At 46.6% G+C, this 21,078-nt stretch overlaps 3 protein-coding genes across 3 annotated transcripts; 1 reads left to right on the forward strand and 2 right to left on the reverse strand.

Moving 5' to 3' along the window:
* Window positions 1-813: 813 nt before the first annotated feature.
* SERLADRAFT_371115 (uncharacterized protein) lies at window positions 814-3,670 on the reverse strand (the record flags this gene model as incomplete). The annotated part of the gene is made up of 5 exons (XM_007320015.1): window positions 814-1,220; window positions 1,280-2,497; window positions 2,720-3,035; window positions 3,086-3,376; window positions 3,425-3,670. The coding sequence occupies 5 exons, from the start codon at window positions 3,668-3,670 to the stop codon at window positions 814-816; spliced, it is 2,478 nt and encodes an 825-aa protein (XP_007320077.1).
* Window positions 3,671-8,418: 4,748 nt separating this feature from the next.
* On the reverse strand, window positions 8,419-8,916 carry SERLADRAFT_393515 (uncharacterized protein; the record flags this gene model as incomplete). Its single annotated transcript, XM_007320016.1, has 1 exon — window positions 8,419-8,916. The coding sequence occupies one exon, from the start codon at window positions 8,775-8,777 to the stop codon at window positions 8,583-8,585; it is 195 nt and encodes a 64-aa protein (XP_007320078.1).
* Window positions 8,917-12,523: 3,607 nt separating this feature from the next.
* On the forward strand, window positions 12,524-13,063 carry SERLADRAFT_471292 (uncharacterized protein; the record flags this gene model as incomplete). The annotated part of the gene is made up of 2 exons (XM_007320017.1): window positions 12,524-12,903; window positions 12,957-13,063. 2 exons carry the CDS (start codon window positions 12,580-12,582, stop codon window positions 12,960-12,962), a joined length of 330 nt encoding a protein of 109 aa, XP_007320079.1.
* Window positions 13,064-21,078: the final 8,015 nt, after the last annotated feature.

Genomic DNA, 21,078 nt, shown 5'->3' on the forward strand with positions numbered 1-21,078 from the left:
ATGGAAAAGCAAAGGTGAGCATGACTGGATTGCCTAATAGAGGTGGTGCTGATCAGCCACAAGTTCGAAAAAGGCAATATTAATTACTATTCCACGTGGCACTGTGCCTGTGTGGCGCAAAGGCGAGTCTTTTTGATTATTTGCTTCGTTATTAACACCTGTCCATGCTACCAATCAACTTTGGTGCATGACAACGGCTTGGACTTTGAGGACAGGACTGCTGATGAGCTGACTCTTGAGGTATGCAGTATGTTGCACTTGAATCGGGAGCTGGGGAGGATCCTCAGGATCACTGTCAGATTCTGTGTCAGTAGGATTGGAAAATACATGTATGCTACTCTGCGTGAATGGATTGACTTCATTGTTAAACTGGCCACCAGGATGATCAATCTCACAGTCTCATGGCAAGAGATAAGATAACAGTTTGATTATGATTATGTTACTACAAGTCGGCAGGTACTCGGCAGGTTTCCCGGCTAACGAGCGTGATTCGATGCACTCGGCCCGTATCAAATGTCCCCAGACGCTAGCGCGGAGCCCTACATCTGTAAAATCCCAAAAACTCGCTTAGGCCTAAGCGCATTTCAAAATCCAAGGCTTCTGGCGCTGACGTCTCTGATTGGTGGAAAGAGTTGGGATTACCATATATATCCAGAGGTCTGAATATCCAAGATAGATTGCGATGAGGTTTGCGATATGATAAAGATAACGTTTTTATCAGCATGATAAGATGTAGATTGGCTGGTAAATACAATATACACAGATTTTGTATTTCTACCAGTACTGCAGAGCGGGGCTAGTCAATACCAATGATCATTCGGTGAATTCAGTCAAAAACGTATTATAAGTTTCCTTGTCTGAAAAATTATTGACGTAGAACATAGTGGGAATCTCGAGAGAGTTGCTGGCAGTGATGTTTCGATCCATGACGGCGCCAAAAACCGGTATGAGATCTACGGGTAAATGTATCGTATTCAATGGGTAAATACTGCCCATACGAAGCCTTTCTCCGCTGGCTGTGATCCTGTTGTGAAAGAGCCGCTCGACGACGTACATATCAACATCTTCTTCAACTGCAACGCTACCATTCGAATCCCTCCGTCCCCCGGAAAACCCAAAATTTTGCGCGTATACAAGGACGGGCGAAAGGTGCTGATCAAGGACGGTCTTCTTCGGCGCAATCGCCTGGAATATAATTCGAACTTGTAGGATAGGAGCAGCTAGAAGAAAATAAAATAGCGTCAATATCCTGGTAAAATAGCAAGCTTAAAACACTTACAAGCGAAGCTACGCCCATCAAAGCCACTCAATCTCACAGTATCGCAATTTCCGAGCGGCATCTTGGGTAGGGGGGGGTAGGCTTGAATGGTTTGCGCAGGCATCACGAGATACGAACGGAACATCGAATGTAACTGTATTTTGCATTTGTACCACACTCGGATGTGTGTGAATGGCAAGTTGTAGTCGTCCGGTCCTGAAAACCCATCTCCAGGCCGCAAACCTCGAGCGTAGTAGGCTAGGGCTCCTGGTAGATCGTCCAATGCGAAATGCTCAGCGGCATCCTTGATCGAGACAGATTTCATGTCTGGTTCCTTTGTGAGATGAAATGCTGTCTTCGCGTCGACAGACCTGATACCCTTCAAGAAATGATTCCGCATGGGCCGAATACTAAAGACGCGTTTTTCTTCGGGTAGAGTATGGGACAACCAGCTTGATTCGGGATCTACTTCAGCTAAAAGAGAGCTTTCCTCGGCCACGAGATAATTTATTAGAGAAGCTTTTCGGTGTCGCAAGACTGCGTACAAATGAAACATCCTTGCCTTTTCCAAACGGTCAAGAATACGAACACACTGTATCTCGAAGAAGAGCCGGCCATTCGTACCGCTAAACGGATGTTTGCAATGAGTGATTAAAAGGCGCTCGGTCACGTCGGCTGTGAACTGCATGATGGCCCCCATATTCCGAATGGCTCGAGCGAAGTGCTGTAAAAGCTCAAGCTTTGGGATGTTGAAGTGGTCGATGGTTGAAGAAGCGCCCCGACGAGCCTCGGCGTCCAATATCGCTTGCTTATGATCGTGAAATTCGGATAGAGAGGTGACCATGGCTGTGATAGATGATGGAGTATGAATGGGAGACTGAGCTTGATATATGAAGTCGACAAGTGCTCGGACGGCTCGTAGAAATTTGGGGGCTACAGCGCCAGCGGCCGTCGCAACGATCGTCCTCTGGATTTCGCGATGTTCGCGACCTGTCATTTGTTTGACGTGCGAGATACCGCTCCCGAAATGTTTGAATCCCACTCGTGAGTGTAAACTCCTGTAGCGCGCATCTAACTCATCCTTTCCAATTGCTTCTTTGCACCACAGTAGCACATGATCAAAGAAAAATTTGTGACAAGTGTGCAAAAGTTCGGGAACGAGAAACTTGTTAGGATCAGCTAGAGACCAGTCCCTCCAAAACGGCTGATGAACTCCACTTAGACCCTTAACCTTCGCATCTGGAAGATAATTAGCAAAGTCCCACGTATCGAATTGTATACTGTTTATAGCCAATAATGTATCGATCCCCAACCGCGGTCGATGTGGGTGATTGTCGCCAAATTCGTTCAAACGAGCATGAGATATGGGAGAGAGATTTTTTGTCGTGCACGCGATCATTTGCTGTTCTGGCAAGTCCGCAACCCAGGCTACGAGAGGTGTGTATGCTCGTCGAGCTATACCATTAGGATCGGACATCCAAACACCAGTTGCAGCTGATGCTTTGAGGTTCTTCATAATGATATCCATACACGTGTGCCAAACACGATCAGAGAGAACACTTTGATATTCCGTTCGACAGTCCAGAAACGTTGGAACGGGGAGGAAAGCAGTACATAGCCAAGAGTGCGACGTTGCCTTCATATGCACGTCCGAAGCTATATTTGCTAGCGTGAGGAAAGTGGGGTGCATGTCTATGCCGCCTGTTCCCCGAGTAACTGTTGTCTTGTCGGATGCACCGACAATTCCTACAATAGTGGAACCTTGAGGAAGTTGATCCTGAAAACTTGATCAACAAAAACAACCAAACATAGAAAGCATAAACCTGCCTGAATAGCCCATGCATAATCACCTGTCATCCACTCACCATACTCGCGTTCTCCCTGGCTATCACATACTCGTTTGGGGTCCAGCATCATATGCCTGGCAAAAACGGGGTTCCCAAACAGCGACTTAACAACCTCCAGGCCGTCCCTGTAGAGCAATATCATTGGCTTAGCTGTCTTGTAGTTTTCAGCTTGTATTTCCTCCATTTTCCATACAGGTCCGGTCGGCAGTACTTCTATAAACGAAGTTAAACGGTAGGCAGAGCTGAAGCTCAATTTTGATGGATCCTTGGTCTGATAAAAATGAGTACAACAATGAAGATAGAATAACGAAGCCCGTACCCAAGCAAGTTTCAAGAACTTATCAATCTGCGACTGATTGAGTGTTTCCATCAAGAATTTCGCCAGCTCCCATTCCTTCTGTGATGAAAACGGCCAAAAAACATTGTGCGTGCGTTTTGAAGCATACTTATCGGCATTCATCTCCTCCAAAATGTTTGGTAGTCGGCCATAGTCGTATGCAGAGTGAGGATGATATGAGAATTTGAATCCTGGTGGATGGATACCCTGATTATCCGAGAGAGGCATACCCTCAGGCAAGTTCTTCAGCATTTCTTGGATATGATATTGATTGCCGTCTGAAGCGACGAGGGGGATTGGCACGCAAGAAAGAAAAGGGTCATCAAGATGATTGATGACTTCTTGCCAACTGGCGAATCGTTCGGAGCATCCTTCAGTAGGACAGCTGACGAAACTTGGATCCACATAACCGTTGTCTGCCATAGTCGAAGCTATACGTGAAATACTCGTCAACGCACTGGCCTGTGCTGGCCTGCCCACTCACCTTACAGAGTAGCACAGAGAGAAATGCAAGTCCTTCAAACTCCGACCACAATCTCTCTCAAACCCATCATGTCGTCCTGCGAAAGTAACCTCACCGACAACACTCCTGATCTCTCTCGCAGCGAATTCACTGTTAACTCCTCTGACAACGAGAATGACTTGCCTTCTATTTTTGAAACCGACTACAAAGCTGGCCTTCCATCGAGTCGAATGGGTGCTACCTTTCCCCATAACCCTCATACAGGCAAAGTCAAGAGTCCCACACGTTCAAAGATCTCTCCTTACACCCCTTATTGTGAGGCAACGATAAACTATAACAAGAACTAAACCTATCTCCTTCTGCACTTGCAGGGAGTAAGGGTCCAATGAGCTTGAGGTCAACAGACGCTAGAAATATAGCGAGTCGAGGACTTTGAGAGGTAAGCTTCAAAGGTTCTTGTTGAGGAGTAAAGCGGGTAAATTCAGTAATAGAAAGCTAAGGAGCTATACATGAATAGGTACGTCTTTTATATAGAGAACTGTCCGTTCCTCAGACCGAAAGGAAAATATACGAAAAGTGGTCTGAGGAATTAATCAACCAATAGGAAAAAGGGAGAGTAACTATCGTACGACTTCTGACTTGATTAATCAGCAGGTGAGAGACTTGTACTAATAATAGAAGATTGTTACGCGTGGTCAGGAACCGTATCCTCATGATGAGGTACGATTCTAGATAAGGCGTTTATTAGTATTACCAGGCTTTACTAGGGCTTGGAGCTGGTTGGCGAGATGCCTACTACCAGTCTCTACCCAGTGTGCTGGCTAGCTGGGAGCGATGCCCAGTCTCTGATCTGTGATATAAAGTGGTAGCGATGGTTAAGAAAGCCTGTGAGGGCTATGAGAAGTAAGATGGCAAAGGATACCTCTAGCCCTAGAGCCAGAGGTGTAACGGGAAAAGCGTCTGAGAACCAAGACATAACAAAGATAAGAAAATAGTAAAACGGTCCTTACATTACCCCCCCCTTTTATATTCTTGTCCCAAGAATCTTAGCGCCGCAGTCCGTGAAGCGGTTTGTGATCCAGTCGAAAAGGCGGGGTTTTTCGGTTGTTGTAGTGAAATTTTCGTATGGACGAAATCGTAAGGCGGCAGAGGCGATGACACGTGGGGCGGCAGGGTGTTTGCGGTGGAAGGTGGCAATAAGTGAAGGGGAATTTTTCAAATGGTGGTCGGGTTCCCACGTCCTCTCTGTGATCGGGTATCCCTTCCAATGGACGAAGTAATCGAGCTTAGCCCCTTTGAGTTTAGTGGGCCGAGAAGCAATGATTTCTTCGGCTTCGTATTCGGCTGCGCCATCAACTTGGATCGGCGGAGGTTTCGAGGTACGAGGTTGATTAGGAAACTCCGGCGTGTGATACGGCGATAAGAGGATTTCGTTGAATACGGGATGGATCGCCTTCCAGGATCTAGGGACGTCAAGGAGGTAAGCGGATGGGCCGACTTTTGCCTTTACCGTAAACGGGCCAAATCGCTTGTCATCTAACTTCTTCATCGGTCTATCGGTGGAGATATGAGTTCCTTCTAACCACACCTTATCCCCTTTGTGATATTCCCGTGCTTCCGTGCGTTTTCGGTCATAGTACTTTTTGAGGTTTTGATTAGCAAGTAATAATGATTGCCTAGTTTGCTCGTGTAGTTTTGTCATAGAGGTTGCGAAATCTTCGGCAGCCTGCGAACGTCCGGAAGGCTTCTGACCGGTCCCTTTGCGAGGGTGAGAACCATAATTTACGAAGAAGGGGGTCTGATTGGTCGCAGAGTGGAGATGATTGTTGTACGTGAATTCGGCAATGGCTAGCCAATCCGCCCAGTCGTCTTGTCGGTGATTAATGAACGTGCGTAGGTAGTGTTCTAGGTCTTGATTGATTCGTTCGGATTGCCCATCAGTTTGGGGGTGGTAACCTGTTGACAGGCCGGGTTCGATCCCAAGGGTCTGATAGAAGTCCTTGGTGAAGTTCGACATGAATTGAGGTCCTCTATCTGATATAATTTTTTCCGGGATGCCGTGTAGTCGTATAACCGAATCTCGTAGTTGTTTGGCGTAGCCTAACGAATCAAGAGTAACGTGCGTTGGTACGAAGTGAGCCATTTTCGAGAATCTGTCAACAAAAACCTGGATAGCGTCGTATCCGTTTGACTCTGGTAATGCTCCGATGAGATCCGTTGTGATTATCTGCCAAGGACGATCAGGGATCGGATTTGGATGGAGGGGAGCATGCGGTTTTTGACGATGCGACTTTGTTCTCTGACATATCTCGCATCCTGCGACATATTTCCTGATATCTCTCCTGAGGCTAGGCCACCAGAATGATCGGTTTACTCCTTCGTGCGTCTTTCTTTCTCCTGGGTGTCCGCTGAGGCTCGTGTCATGTTCTTCTTCGATAATACGTGCCCTCAACTTCGGAACTTGGGGTACGTAGATTTTGTTTTTGAAGGACCCTAACGTCAACTCGTCTTCTTTCTCATTTCCTATCCAAACGATTCCGTCTCGTTTCTTCCAAACTTTTGGATCTTCTTTCAACTTCCTTACTACGTAATCGTCTAGTTTGTGCTGCGAAGCTAGCAGCTCGTCCAGGTAGTGTTCTTCTAACACGTCCTCCATAGTATAAATGTTTGCTTCCGCGAGCTGAGGTAGAAGGACCTGTCCTTCGTTGTCTCTCTCGCCTCTCGGATGGTCTACTCTTCGGCTAAGTAGGTCCGCTTTCGTGTTTGCCGAGCCTTTCACATGCTCTAGCTTGAAATCGTATCTCGCTAGTGTGTCCATCCACCTAGCTTGTCGTCTGTTTACCTTCTGGGGGTCTCGGAAGTAGGTGAGGTTTTGATGGTCGGTGAATATGGTGAACTGGTGTTTAGCTCCCATGAGGAGGTGTCGCCATTCTTCTAACGCATGCATTACCGCTAGCATTTCTTTATCCCAGATAGCGTAATTTCTCTCTGCAGGGTTCATCGATTTTGACAGGAATGCGACCGGTCTCCATTTCCCTTCTTGCTGCTGGGATAACACTGCTCCCGTGGCATAGTTGGAGGCATCACATTCAACTTTGAATGGATCCTCGTCGTTAGGGATTGCGAGTGTGGGCGAAGTGGTGATTGTCTTTTTGAGAACGTCGAACGCTCGTTGTTGGTCTTCAGCCCACTCCCAGTCTACCTTTCCGGTGAGAATCGTCAGCGGTTTGGCAATCTTTCCGTAGTCTCTGATGAATCGTCTGTAAAAGTTTGAAAACCCTAGGAATGACTGTAACTCCTTCTTTGTTCGTGGTATCGGCCATTCTGCAACTGCCTGTACTTTTAGCGGGTCCATACGAATCGTATCATGGGAGATGATCATTCCCAGATATTCGACTTCTTTCTTTTCAAACTCGCATTTCTCTGGCTTGAGATATAATTGATTGTCTGCGAGTATCTGAAGAACTTTGGATACGATCTTCCTGTGTTCTTCTAACGAGTCGGTGAATATCATGATGTCGTCGAGGTATACGATAACTGATCCTTCGTTGATTAGGTCTCTGAGAAGTCGGTCCATCATTGTTTGAAAGGTGGCTGGGGAGTTCGTGAGTCCGAAGAACATAACCAGAGGTTCGAACAGTCCTCTGTTAGTTCTGAAGGCGGCCTTGTGCTCATCTCCTTCTTTGATTCGAACATTATTATATCCCCAACGGACATCTAGCTTGGTGAAGAATCTCGCTCCTTTGAGTCGGTTTATCAATTCTGAAATGAGGGGTAACGTATATCGGTTTTTAATTGTGAGGGCGTTGAGTTTCCGATAGTCTTGTACCGGTCTGAGAGATCCGTCTTTTTTCTTGATAAAGAAGAACGGGGATGCGTAAGGGGATTTCGATACTCTGATCCTTCCTGTCTCCAGGTTCTCTTTCAAGAATTCGTCAAGATGAATTTGTTCGTCTCGGTTGAGTGGATACGTTTTACAGTCTAGACCTTTGGCTTCTGGTAGGAGTTCAATTGCGTGATCCCAGACTCGTCGTGGGGGTAGTTTGTCAAATGACGCTTTTGTGAATACTGGCTCAAAATGATGATAAAATGGGGGAACGACGTCTCTGAACGTGAGTGTTGACTTTGCTCGTTCTGATTCTTCCGCAATCTGTTGGCTTTTGGTCTGAGATACGTTGCTTTCGACGGAAATTTTGTCAATCCTGCTCTGTAAGTCTACAGCGATGACTCTATCTCCGTCTTCAGGGTGATACTCCGTATCATCAGAAGGGTACGTGATGGTGTTGGTTTGCCAGTTGATGTCGGGATTCGTGCGTCGTAGCCAGTCGTGTCCTAATAAAATTCTGGCCTCTCTTTGTCCAGTGACCAGGAAGTCCATTAATTCCGTGCGACCTGCCACAGTTAGGCGAAGTGTCACATATTCCGTTAAAGGTCCAGTGCGATTCTTGGTTCCATCGGCGTTTGAGACAATAACACGAGTTGGCAGTGGTTTTGTGGAAATGTTGTGTTGCCGAACAAAGGCTTCGTCAATGATAGAATCTGTGCATCCTGAATCTATCAAAACTGGAATGACATGCGTCTGGTGATCGTCGATAGTGGATAATTGACATTGTAGCGAGAGTTTGCGTTGATGAGATGGGGGGAGGGATGCGAAGTCTTTGATCACATTCAATTGCTCTACGATATACTCTTCATCGTGTTGCTTGAGTAGATTGATTGTATCCGTCGTGATGTGTGGGTAACACTGGGGTGAGGCCCAGTTCCGAACCAATGCTTTGGCTCTTTCTTCTTTCTGGTCTTTAATTCGTCGAGCCAACCATTCTGCTGAATGTGGCTTAGCGTATTTCTCGGCACGTGGGTTTTGGGAAACATGTTTTGATTTATCAGTTACAAATACATTTTCCGAACCGTGCTTACTGGTCAGAGAGTCCGTGCTTACTCCTGACCTTCGAGAAAATCCTTCGTCTTCGTCTCCTCCTGGGTTGTGGTTGCTTCTCTAGCTGCAACTTTCTTCAGAGGGCAGTTCCTTGCGATATGACCCGGCTGGCCACATCCGTAACATAACCTGAACCGACTCTGTCGGTCTGTATCCATGGGTACGCCTTGTCCGGGGAATACACCTCTCTGAGGTTGATCCTCGAACCTTCTTGCATACTGATTCGTCTGGGGTCTCGCCATCTGCTGTAACTGCGGCACATGCTGGTGCGTATACGTCTGTTGTCTGTAGATGGGTCGCGACGGCTGCGTGACTTCTCTCTTTCGTCTTTCGTCTAATTGAAACTCTTCTCTTCGTGCCTCCCATGCGTAGGCTTGCGTTTTCCACTCAGCAAATGTTTTTGGTAGGTCTCTCTGGATGATGACGAAATCACAGATTCGAGAGTGAAGATTCTTTTTGAGAATTCGATTGATCACGTCGAAGTGAGTGGTAGCGTCATATCCGGCCTTGTCCATGAGCGTTGTGAAATGGCTAAAGAATTCGTCGCAATGCTTATTCTCCTGCTTGTATGTCTCAATCTCGTTTACCGCCTGCGATCTTTCGTTTGGATTTCCGAATACTTGGGCTAGATCGGTCAGGACGGTCGAGAGAGTCGGCCATACGGGGGTAGTTGCGTCGAGAGCTTTGGTAAGCATGTTCTCTTTCCAAGCTTTTACTGTCGACGTTCCTTGGTCGCTGATTTTGGATAGGAGGTAAATGAGCTTCGTCTTCTCGTCTGGAAAGTAGGAGGAGTAGGCGGTTAAGTACAACTGTAGTGCTTGGCGCCATGCCATGAATCGTTCCTTCTCTCCTTTGAATTCGAAGGGTTCTGCTGCGAGAGTTACTTTGCCGTGTAACTGCGTGGGGTTAGACATGGATGAGGGTTTTGGAGGAATTGGAGGTGGAGGTGGGCGTGTAGGTGGTAGTGGTAGGGTTTGTCTGGGTGGAGTCTCTGGTTCTATGGACGGTCTTGGGTTTCGATATTCGGAAAACACTTTGAAGAATTAAAACGAGTTTTATTTAGTTTGAATCGTAATCAAACTCGTCACTCCAATCGTTAGAAGTAAATCCAAAAATATTCTCTTCTTCTTCCAAATCTCTTTCTACCTGTGAGCTAGTGGTAGAATTACTGTCCAAGTTCGAGGTTGTTTCGTCTGGTGAGGGGGTCCTTTCTATGAGAACGTTTCCTTGAATCAACGAGGATACGGGAGGGATATAAGAGAAATTTCCGTGGGTCAGATGGTACGCTGGTTTATACTGCGAGTAGACTCTGTTGTTTTCTCGAATAAGCGTTCCCCAGAACTCGGTGTTGATCTCGGTAACGATGAAACGATCTGTGGGGTGGCGGATGACTAAATCAAAAACTTCTTTTCCGTAGTTTTGGTATTCTCTGAACAATCGACAGACGTTCCTGATCTGTCTTTGTTCTCTTTCCCAATTTCTTCCTTCGAGGATTTCGTGTCCAATCTTAAACACTAGTCTGCGAAATTGTGATATACAGGCTACTATCCTCCGTATTGCGTCGCGGCAGAAAGGGGTGACAACTAATACGTGGACTCCTGTTTTAAGATAATCTCGTGGGTTGAAGGCGTCGTTCTGTTCGGGAGTGAGGGGGACGTCGAAGAAGAATGGTATTTCCCGATAGAATTTGATGAGATCGGTTTCGTAAATTCCAATTCTTGTAAAAAGAAGTTCAAGAGGGGTAGGATTAAATGACGCTGTAACGTATACGTCAATTTTGGATGGTTCGAGGTAGGGCGTAAGGAATTCTAGGTAGGGTGCGGAGTAGGGTCGTCGGTGGATGATGATTCCACAGGGAAGTAGGTAGTGGATCTCTCTCCCGTCCTGTTCTGGTGAGAACGCAAGTTGGGGAGTTTCAACGTAGTTTGGAAGGTGATAGATGCGTGGAGAGATTCTGTCGGATAGTATGAGAAGAGCTGTCTTATGTTTCTGCTACTCGTCGTCTGAGGGCTCGTCTTTCTTCACTGTCGTTCCGACGAGGGGGTTCTAGAATTCTCTGTTCGTAGACTTCAATCGATAGGTGCTCTAGGTGTATCGAATTGAACCTGAACAATTCTCTGGATGCTTGATCGGATTCTCAAAAGCAGGTTTGAGCAGCTGCCGATGCGTACTCGAGTAAGCGCGACGTATTGACGGAGTTGGGAGATTTCAAATGCTAAATCGTCGACGGCTAGAACTAGTCCTTCTAGTTCAGAAACGGGGGAAGAGGCGGCTGATGAGTCTTCGTAGTACTCAGTTTCTGTGTCGCTGTGGACAGGCTGGGGGTGCGTGGCAGCGTTGACAGGTACTGCAACGTGGAGGTCTCGGTTGTTGAGGGCGTGATGGAATTCCTCGAGTGAACGTCGTTCTTCGTCCGTTACTAGGCTCTCTCTGATGTTCGACAGTTTGACGGTTGTAGAAGTGATCAAAGACGACAGCTAGGGTGAGGACTTGAGCTAGAACAAGTAAGAGTATTACTTCGAGGTGGGTAGGAATGTTGGAGAGGACAACTAGCTAGCTTAGCTAGAAGGCAAGTGGTTGTTTTGGATGGGGAGGAGGACGGTGAATGACAACACGTCCGAGGGATGAAGGAAAAGGTGGGTTAGGGCTATAATGGGTTCAAGCGAGATGGTGCGCTGTGAACGGATTGTAGAGTGAGCTTTCTATTTTGTGAGGCAACGATAAACTATAACAAGAACTAAACCTATCTCCTTCTGCACTTGCAGGGAGTAAGGGTCCAATGAGCTTGAGGTCAACAGACGCTAGAAATATAGCGAGTCGAGGACTTTGAGAGGTAAGCTTCAAAGGTTCTTGTTGAGGAGTAAAGCGGGTAAATTCAGTAATAGAAAGCTAAGGAGCTATACATGAATAGGTACGTCTTTTATATAGAGAACTGTCCGTTCCTCAGACCGAAAGGAAAATATACGAAAAGTGGTCTGAGGAATTAATCAACCAATAGGAAAAAGGGAGAGTAACTATCGTACGACTTCTGACTTGATTAATCAGCAGGTGAGAGACTTGTACTAATAATAGAAGATTGTTACGCGTGGTCAGGAACCGTATCCTCATGATGAGGTACGATTCTAGATAAGGCGTTTATTAGTATTACCAGGCTTTACTAGGGCTTGGAGCTGGTTGGCGAGATGCCTACTACCAGTCTCTACCCAGTGTGCTGGCTAGCTGGGAGCGATGCCCAGTCTCTGATCTGTGATATAAAGTGGTAGCGATGGTTAAGAAAGCCTGTGAGGGCTATGAGAAGTAAGATGGCAAAGGATACCTCTAGCCCTAGAGCCAGAGGTGTAACGGGAAAAGCGTCTGAGAACCAAGACATAACAAAGATAAGAAAATAGTAAAACGGTCCTTACACTTATCCTCACATATCGGTATCTCCTACCAGAGGACTCGGAAAGAAGTTGCCTCCTGTTATTACAAGGTTCGAACCCAAAGTCAAATCTCAGGTTCCTCCTCTAGACCAGCCCTTCCCCAAAGAATCTGTAAGAATATTTCAATGTTTAGCTTACATAACCTAACGGATTACAGGCGGAAGCACTGAGCAAAGCTTTATCCTTCATTCTCTTAGATGAGGATGACTTGACTCCGAGCAATGTCTTAAGGGCATTCAAAATACATACAGCCAGAAGGGAGTTTCTACGATGCAAAGTGCAATTTAGTGCCTGGAGGATTAAACATTCAGCAGGAATGATGGGCCTTCACAAGAATATCTTAACTAGCAGCCGCGGGAGCCTCTGGAAAGTGGACAAAGAGCTAGCAGCAATGAAGCAGTTCATGGACGAGAATGGGATGAGCTATCGCAATCCAGATGATGAAGATTCAAGTGCAGAGAGCAGTCCTGGAGCTGAAATTGCCGCGTTCGACGATGATGATGACGGTGATGGGAGCTCAGACACCGTTCCGTCCGACGAATACGATTCCGAGTATGAAGTATTGGGGGATAAGCAGGGGGATAAGCTTGAACTTGAGGATGGGCGGTGCGAGGTTCCAAATTCTGATAGTGTTATCATGGTCTGTTATCTATTTTCCTGATTTCAAAGTCTCGATGTTAATTATTCTAACAGGATTAGGAAAACGCGATATGTTCCTTCGTTCTAGCTTAAATTTCATTGTCAAGCATTGCTGTCTGTCAAGAGATTTGTCGTTTGTACTGTTATCGTGCATATTCATTATTATGTAAGTTTGTATAGAACACGAGAAGTGCCTCGAGGCACTTCATCCAAATATAACGGTGGGAAGTCACCATCTCTTCTATCATCTCTTCTATCTCAACTACCATCATGTCGATGTTTCAGTTCCGAGTGGATATCGCGAGTTCAGGTGAGTTGCAAGATACGATCAGAGTCAAGGACACTGATTCATACTACGGTCTTGGGATGGAGGCGACAATCCGGACACAGGCGACAATCCGGACGAGGATGAAGGCGATACGAGTCAGGGGCGGGGTAGGGGGCGGGGTCGTGGCCGTGGTCGCGGCCGTGTAGGCTCTCAGGGGATAGAAAAGGTCGCCGAGCCTCGAAAAAAATCACAAAAAAAAAAGGTGGATCCCGTACGTTCTCTGCTGTAACTAACTGATCTGTTTGATCAGATACCGCCCAAACCTAAGAAAGGATCGAATGTGAATGCCGCCGGGCTCCCGCTCGCCTCACAGCTGGATAGTGAGGCCGATAGGCCGTTCGTACCACTGCGATATCGTCCACATTCTGTGTCTACCAGTGATATAGAAGCCATGGCCATCCCTCAAGCTCACCAGGTAGATCAACCGATGGCGTCTCAGAGTTCTCAGCAGATGTTTGATCAGCGATACCGCCCAAACTCTGTGTCCACCAGAGACATAGAACTCATGGCTCAACCCCACTCTCCTTATCCGCAGATCGATCAGCAAGTAGATTCAACCGTCGCCGATTTTTTCTCTCAACAGATAGACCAGCAATTTTATCAGCCGTGGGATTACTCTCCTGCTTCACCCGCGTGGGCCTCTTCTGCGCCCGCTGTTTCTGCACCAACGCCTTCTTACGATCCGCCTCTATTCCACCCGTCTGCAACGACGTCTCAAGATCCATCAGCGGCGCCTCTATTCCAGCCATCCGCGCCAACACCTCCTCATGATCCGCCTCTATTCCACCCGCCCGCATCGACGTCTCAAGATCCATCGGCGCCTCTTCACCACCCACCTCCGTCCAACCACCCTTCCCCAATATCTTTCAGCCACACCGTTCCGATATCTCATCGAGATCCGGTGCCAGGCGGTAGCGCATTCTTGAGAGTAGGAGAAACAGTTGAAGAACGTACGCGGGATCAGACGATCAGTTCACGGGTAATCCGAGTAAGTTCATTCTCAATTTCAATCATTATGTATTTACAGCTGCCACGAATAGCCTGTTGGCCCACCAACGAATGTCAACGACGACTACCGCACGCGGAATCGTCTCGCTCGACTGCCACCCACGCCCCCGCCCCCGCCTGCAACCACGGCCCCGAACCAACCAGTGCAAGGCCATCGTGGTCCGAACGTCTTTGTGTTGCCCAGCAACAGGGCCATCATCGTGTTTCAAGACGAGCATATAGAAGAGGGCAAATTACGAATGCAGAAGTTCATCTTGACGGAAAACGCCATGCCGACTGCAGCTGAAAAAGTGGCGCAGGGGAAAAAAATTCTAGGCGAAATAGCTGTCGCCAATGGTGCCACTGGTAAGTAACCTCACTTGCAGTCTATCTAGCTATACTGACAACAAAACTAGAGGGGAAGTTTTCGATTCCCAAGGAGGCAGTCGAAGATGTCGTATCGGTAGTGTCGGCCTTACGGTACCCTTGGAAGCACGACGCTTCGGGGACCGTAGAGTCCGATTTCAACCTTCGCCCCCCATTTTTCAGCCGCTTGGACCCAAAGATATTCAAGTCGTCATCCATCGAGGATATACTTGGTGAGGACACGCCAGATTTTCTTCACGAAAAGGACGAAGCGGGCAACATCATTCAATTTTTCTCTCATCCCGCCATCCCCAACCTCATATGGGCAACACTGTACAAGGCCCCAGGAATGCTGGGCCATATTCTCGGCGACCAGATCCTTCAGTCAGAAAAAAGGGCCGACGTCATCATTTGTCTAGCGGCATGTGCCATTTATGCAGCTCTCGTCGAGCACAAAACTGGTGTATTTGATGAGAAGCACTTTTTGGCGAGTGTTTACCGCCCTTTTTATCTCAAGTGTGTCGAGGATGTTAAGAGGGCTCGGGCTGCCAACAGCGAGCAGTTTGATTTTTATGAAGACCTCATCGTTGAACGCGGGCTTGCTCTGTAAGTCCTTCTCCATTATTCTTGTTATTTTTCTTACATTGTCACTTCATTTCTAGGATCTAAACTAGAATATCTTTCTCTGTTTCGTTGTACTTTCTCGGTGCTCATGTGGTTTGGCTTTGTACTAGTAGTCTGTATCGTCGAACATTCAAGCAATCAATATGTGAAATCTTATCTTTCTTGTGTGTGATTTCAGACTGAGTGTGATTATCATTCTATGATAAGTTCTAAATATCTAATCTGCTTCGGCAGAAATCCGTCCGTCCGTCTTTAACTATATGCGGATGGTAACGTACCAGATCTTAGGTTCAGATGTCATTTTTGAACTAATCCCATTTTATCTTTTAGAAAGTTTCTCCAACATTCTTTTTAGGAAATTTTTCAGTTGGATGTAGGTTCGAGACTACCGAGCAACATCCTCTTTAGGAAGGTGTGCAAACGTCCGAGTAACCTCCACTTTAGGAAAATGTGTGATCACATGTTCACTTCCTGCTTTTGGACACACAGCTATTTTATCTCGCCTTACTCTATGCCTGCAGGTTCCAGCTCAAGGAAGTATGGCTTCCACGGGCCTCCGTCAGGGCCAGCTTGCTGCTAAGTATCAAAATTGTATTGCTCACCCATCATTAACATCTCTCCTAGGAATCTTGCCATGGCCACGCTCAATGTAAGTACATTGTTGGTTTACACCATAGTTTTTAACTTTATACTCCGATAGCACCTATCTTCTTTGGAAGGTTTTCCCATCCGACGCCACGGTACGCCACCGACCAAACCCAAAGTACGTCCATCCCATTATTTCTTGATTTCTCTCTCACTTATCCCTGTTCCAGTTCAACGATTTTCTATTCAAAGGACCTAAGCAATATTATCACACCTTCATGGACCCCCTTATCAAGGCAGAGGCAGCTCCCTTGAAGAGTTACTGCGCCCTTGAAGACATGCTCCACATCCTATTTCCCCTATCTGAACTCTTCCCGTCTACCCCGGGTGCTCTCCCTCAAGAAAACCCCTTGTTCACTGCCTTCAAATGCCTTCGACAGGAAGGGCTTTACTCGTCTGAGTCAGGGAAGTGGACTGCTGCAAGTTCCTGCCCGGATTTGACTAAACCATGGAGCCCTGGCTCAGAAGGAGAGGTCGCAGATTTCCTCAACTATCTGGTTCACAAAGTTGATCAGCTTGTGGATTCCGGCACCTTTAAGAGGTCTAGATGGTGGACTTCTGCGTATGCTGTCCAAGCAGTCGGTGATGCTGGTGGAAGGCGCCGCCCAGATCTTGTACTCATATCCTCCAGTGACACGTCTTATCCCCCTAAGCTCCCTCCTGCAAGTATGAGAAATGCCGACAGTCTTGGCGAGCTCAAGGACCGAGAGGAAAATAAAGCCTCTTTTGACAAGGTACACGAACAGCTTATGGGAAGATTGTCATTTGTTAGGGCTGCACAAGATCGACGTATCTACACTCTAGGTACTTCTTACATTATTGTCTAGTCTCCTATTAATCTCATACACTTTTAAGGTCTTTCTATACGGGGTTCTTCCTTCACTTTGCTCTACATGGATCAGGGTGGCTCAATCATTACGTTTGAACTCAATCTTCACCAGCAACCGACTCTTTTCCTTCACCTTCTCCTTGGGTTTTCCCATGGCTCAGACGAGTGTTTGGGCTACGATACTGGGGCTAACCCCAATTATGTTCGCGTCAGCGCTTTGGGTGAATTGAAGGTTCACTGTATTCTCTTCATTTCTGACAGCATCCATGGGCGTGGAACTGTAGTCAGGCGAGCACAAATACCTATATTGAGGAGATCAGACGACCCATGGATATTGCGGTTAAAAGGTGTCAATCTGATAGTGAAGGATACTTGGCATGATACTCGCCGCCGTCTTACTGAGGGTACAATTCTTCGCCTGCTTGAAGCAAAAGGAGTAAAGGGAGTCCCACGTCTCATTTGTGAAGAGAAAGTTCGCAGCTCAAAGCGATGGGCCCAGCATGATCAATCAAGCCAAAGTCCAGAATATAATTCCACGTCCAATATTCGTGATGCCCTTGGCTCCACATTATCCCTGAAAGCCAAGGAGAGGGCCCGAGCTTTGGCTCATCCACACCACCCTTACCAACTGCGTGTTCACATTCGTTCAACGACTACACCTGCTGGTGCAATTATAACAGATTTTAATTGCCTAGAGGAGCTCCTTGTTGTGATCATTGATCTCATCAAAAGCGAGTATCATACCCACCATTTATTTGTCTATACTAACATTAACTAGGTCACAAGATGGCGATGGGGACCTCTGTTTCAGGCCAAGTTCCTGTGAAAGTCTTACACCGGGATGGCTCAATCAGCAACTCCCTTATCGTGGATCAAGCACTGTCTGACTGGCCCCCTTTGAAAGCTCCAGAGGGATGTGCACCTCCCGATACTCACATACGGAGGGGTTTACTTGCAGACTGGGGATTTGCAGCTATATTTGAAGATACTGAAGAGTTAGCGGAGCATTCAGACGACTCAAAGGAACGTTCAGATGACGTGTCTGAAGATTCAGACCAGGATGACCACTATTTTGGATTGAAATCTGGTGACGTCCAGAAGCTGCAAGAGTTGGTGAAGTCCATGCTATCCACCGTTAACCACGAGGAAGAAATAATCCGCTCCGACCAGAGTGTCTATTCGTCGGATTCATTTTTACGTCATAATCAACCTGAGTGGACGTTGGATGTTGCAGAGGGTACTCTTGATGAGGTTATACAACGGTTGAGTGAGGAGGGCTGGCAGGTTGGTAATGGAAATCATGTTCTTGAGCGTACAGTAAGTGTTTATATCGGCCATCGTTCAATTATTTTGTTTTATGTATTTTTTACAGGGGACAGAGCCTTTTATGGCGGTGGAAGTGCAAAATGCACAGCCTGGTGACTGGGTTCGACACACTGCCCATCACGACCTGGAGTCGTTCTATTACGTATTGCTGGCCATGTGTGTCTTGATGGTAAAGCCGTATGAGATGAAAGATGCAGATGCTAAAGAAAAGGACGACATCAAGAAATGGCTAAATCCCGAGTTCACTTCAACGTTTACCCGCTCTGACGCTGCTTTCCACAAGTATCAGACCTTTGGCAGAGTCGATGGTCTCAGCTTGTTTCTTGAAAACAATGTATCTGAATACTTCGCCTTTATGATCCCTTACTTCAAGCGCCTCTGCAAGGCTTTGTTTGGGTCCACATTGTTCCTCTCAAAGAGATTTGTAGAGGCAGGTCCGCCACCATTCTTTGTACTGTCGCATGCCTCCCATGACAATGTTCTCGATATCCTCCGGGAAGCTCTAGAGGAAATTCAACGCAATGAAAGGTGGAAGGATCTGAGGAGGCCTTTTAGCAGACCGTCAGGGTTTGTCCATCATCTGGATCTTTGGAGATCCGACGACGAGCGATTTGCATTCCAGGCCCCTTTGGTGTTGAGCTACGTTTCAGGTGCAAAGGGGACCAGTGGAAGTATGGCAAGGTATTCGGATTTGATCACTTCCTCCGCATCCTCTCTTCAGGCAGTCAAGGCATCCAATCGTCTGCAAGCTGTTACTCTCCAATCTCTTAAACGCCGTCATAATGCCTTGTCTTCGTTCCTTGCTTCTGATATTGCAGATTCTAAGCGCCCTCGTACTAAATAGTCATGTATTTGTAATGTGACCTTGTTGGACATCTGTAAAATTGGGTTCTCTGTAGCAATCATCGTTCCTCATTCTCCAACCTAACAAAATGCTTGTCAACCGTAATACTCCTCACCCATGCCCAGCATCATGTGGCAAATCTTTTTCCAGCACTCGTGCCCTCAATACGCACCTTAGCTCTGCAATAAGCTGTGCTTGGTACCGCAAGGGTAAATTGAGAGAGATCCTAACCCAGCAGGATGGTGACTTGGAGAGGCAAGGATTGCTGGTGGAATGCATTCATCCCACTCAAGCAACCTGAACAGGAGGATCTGAAGCCAGGGGAGGCAGCGGGTCCTTCTAATCATCCAAATGCCATTTCCCTGAATTATAATGATAATGAGCGTGTAGAAATTCTCCACCCTACAGCAGGTCAGATAATATGTATGGACCATACCTTGCATGAGAGATGGAGAAAAGAGTTTGAAGCTGCAAGAGGGGCTGTAGACAGTTATGGGGATGTGGATATGGATAATAATTTCCCAGTTGCCTCTGGACCACAGAATACTAGGTTCTTTCCATTTGCATCAGAAACAGACTGGCAAGTCACCTGTTGGGCGATCCAGAATGGAATAGGTCACAAATCATTTGACCGTTTGTTAGCTATTCCAGGGGTATGTCTTTATTCTATTCACTTCCTGACAAAACCGGATAAACCGGGTCTCTGCCGAAGCAGCCATTGTTCTCCATGGAGCATAGCCACCACTCCATGGAGTCACCATTATTCTCCTAGGAGTCATTGTACTGTAGCGAGTAGCACCTCCGACTATAAGTAGTAGGGGGCTTAGTATAGAAATACCTCAGTCATTTCTATAGCCTCTCAGGCAGCGGCTGAGGTATGTTACATTACATTTATTAGAGATTACCTTAAACTAACATCAATTGTAGTTTCACATAGGTAAATAATAAAGTCATTTCTATAGCCTCTTCGGCAGCGGCTGAGTTTCACATAGTTTTATTACTTCCTGGATCTCCTTAAAGAAGCCATTGTTTCAGGTCAAAGAGAGACTTGGATTGTCCTATCACAACATTAGAGGGCTACACAAGATAGTTGACTCTGGTATTCCATCCAGAGCTGATTGGACGTCAAAAACCATTGCATTCCCAGATGCCCCTGATGACAAGCATCTAATTCATTACCGTGACATCCTTTCTGCCATTTGTAGCCTCCTTGGCAACCCAGCCCATGCAAAACACATCGTCTACAAACCTAAGAAGATATTCAGTAATGCACAGAAAGAAAATAGAATTTACAATGAAATGTGGACTGGAAAGTGGTGGCATGCAATCCAGGTCAGTATTACGCTGGATATTATTTTTATTTGAATGTTGACTCTTATGTGTGCAGGCACGTCTACCTAAGGGAGCAGCTCTTTCACCAGTCATAATTACTACAGACAAAACACAATTGACGCAGTTCTCAGATTCCAAATCTGCCTATCCTGTATATCTGACTTTGGGCAATATTCCACGTGCAATACAACGGAGGCCAAGCCAGCATGCCTGTATCTTAATTGGCTACTTGTCTGTAAGCAAAAACATAGGCATGCAACTCACTTCGAGAGAAAAATCATCCAGAGTGCAGAGACTATTTTATGAGTCGATGAAGATTATTTTGGACCCATTGAAAAAAGCTGGGAGGGATGAGATAGAGGTGGTAGGAGGAGATGGAGCAGTGAGAAGAGTATACCATGTGCTAGCCTGCTATGTGGCCGATTATCCAGAGCAGTGTCTGGTGACGTGCTCAAAATATGGTACCTGCCCCAAATGCAAACTACCTCCAGAAGAGCTTTCAGCCTCAACTGCAGGAGAGCCACATACTGATCAATGGACAGAGTCAGTATTCAACAAAGCTAAGGAAGATACACATTCATTCTATCAGTTTCAAGAGAGGTGCAAGGAGAAACTAGTATCTGAATCTATCTACAAGCCTTTTTGGACCGGTTTTCCTCACTGTAACATATTGCAATCACTCCTGATGTCCTCCACCAGTTATACCAGGGCATTTTCAAGCACATGGTGCATTGGTGCCAGAAACTACTAGATCCTAAGGAACTTGATGCACACATCAGAGCACTTCCTCCCTGCTTTGGTGTTTGTTATTTCAAGAATGGCTTTTCTGCTCTTGGTCAAATAGGGGGGAAGGAACGGAAAGATATGGCAAAGATACTGTTGGGATGCCTTATTG

This window comes from Serpula lacrymans (assembly GCF_000218685.1).
Source record: "Serpula lacrymans var. lacrymans S7.9 unplaced genomic scaffold SERLAscaffold_9, whole genome shotgun sequence".
Lineage (NCBI taxonomy): Eukaryota > Fungi > Basidiomycota > Agaricomycetes > Boletales > Serpulaceae > Serpula > Serpula lacrymans.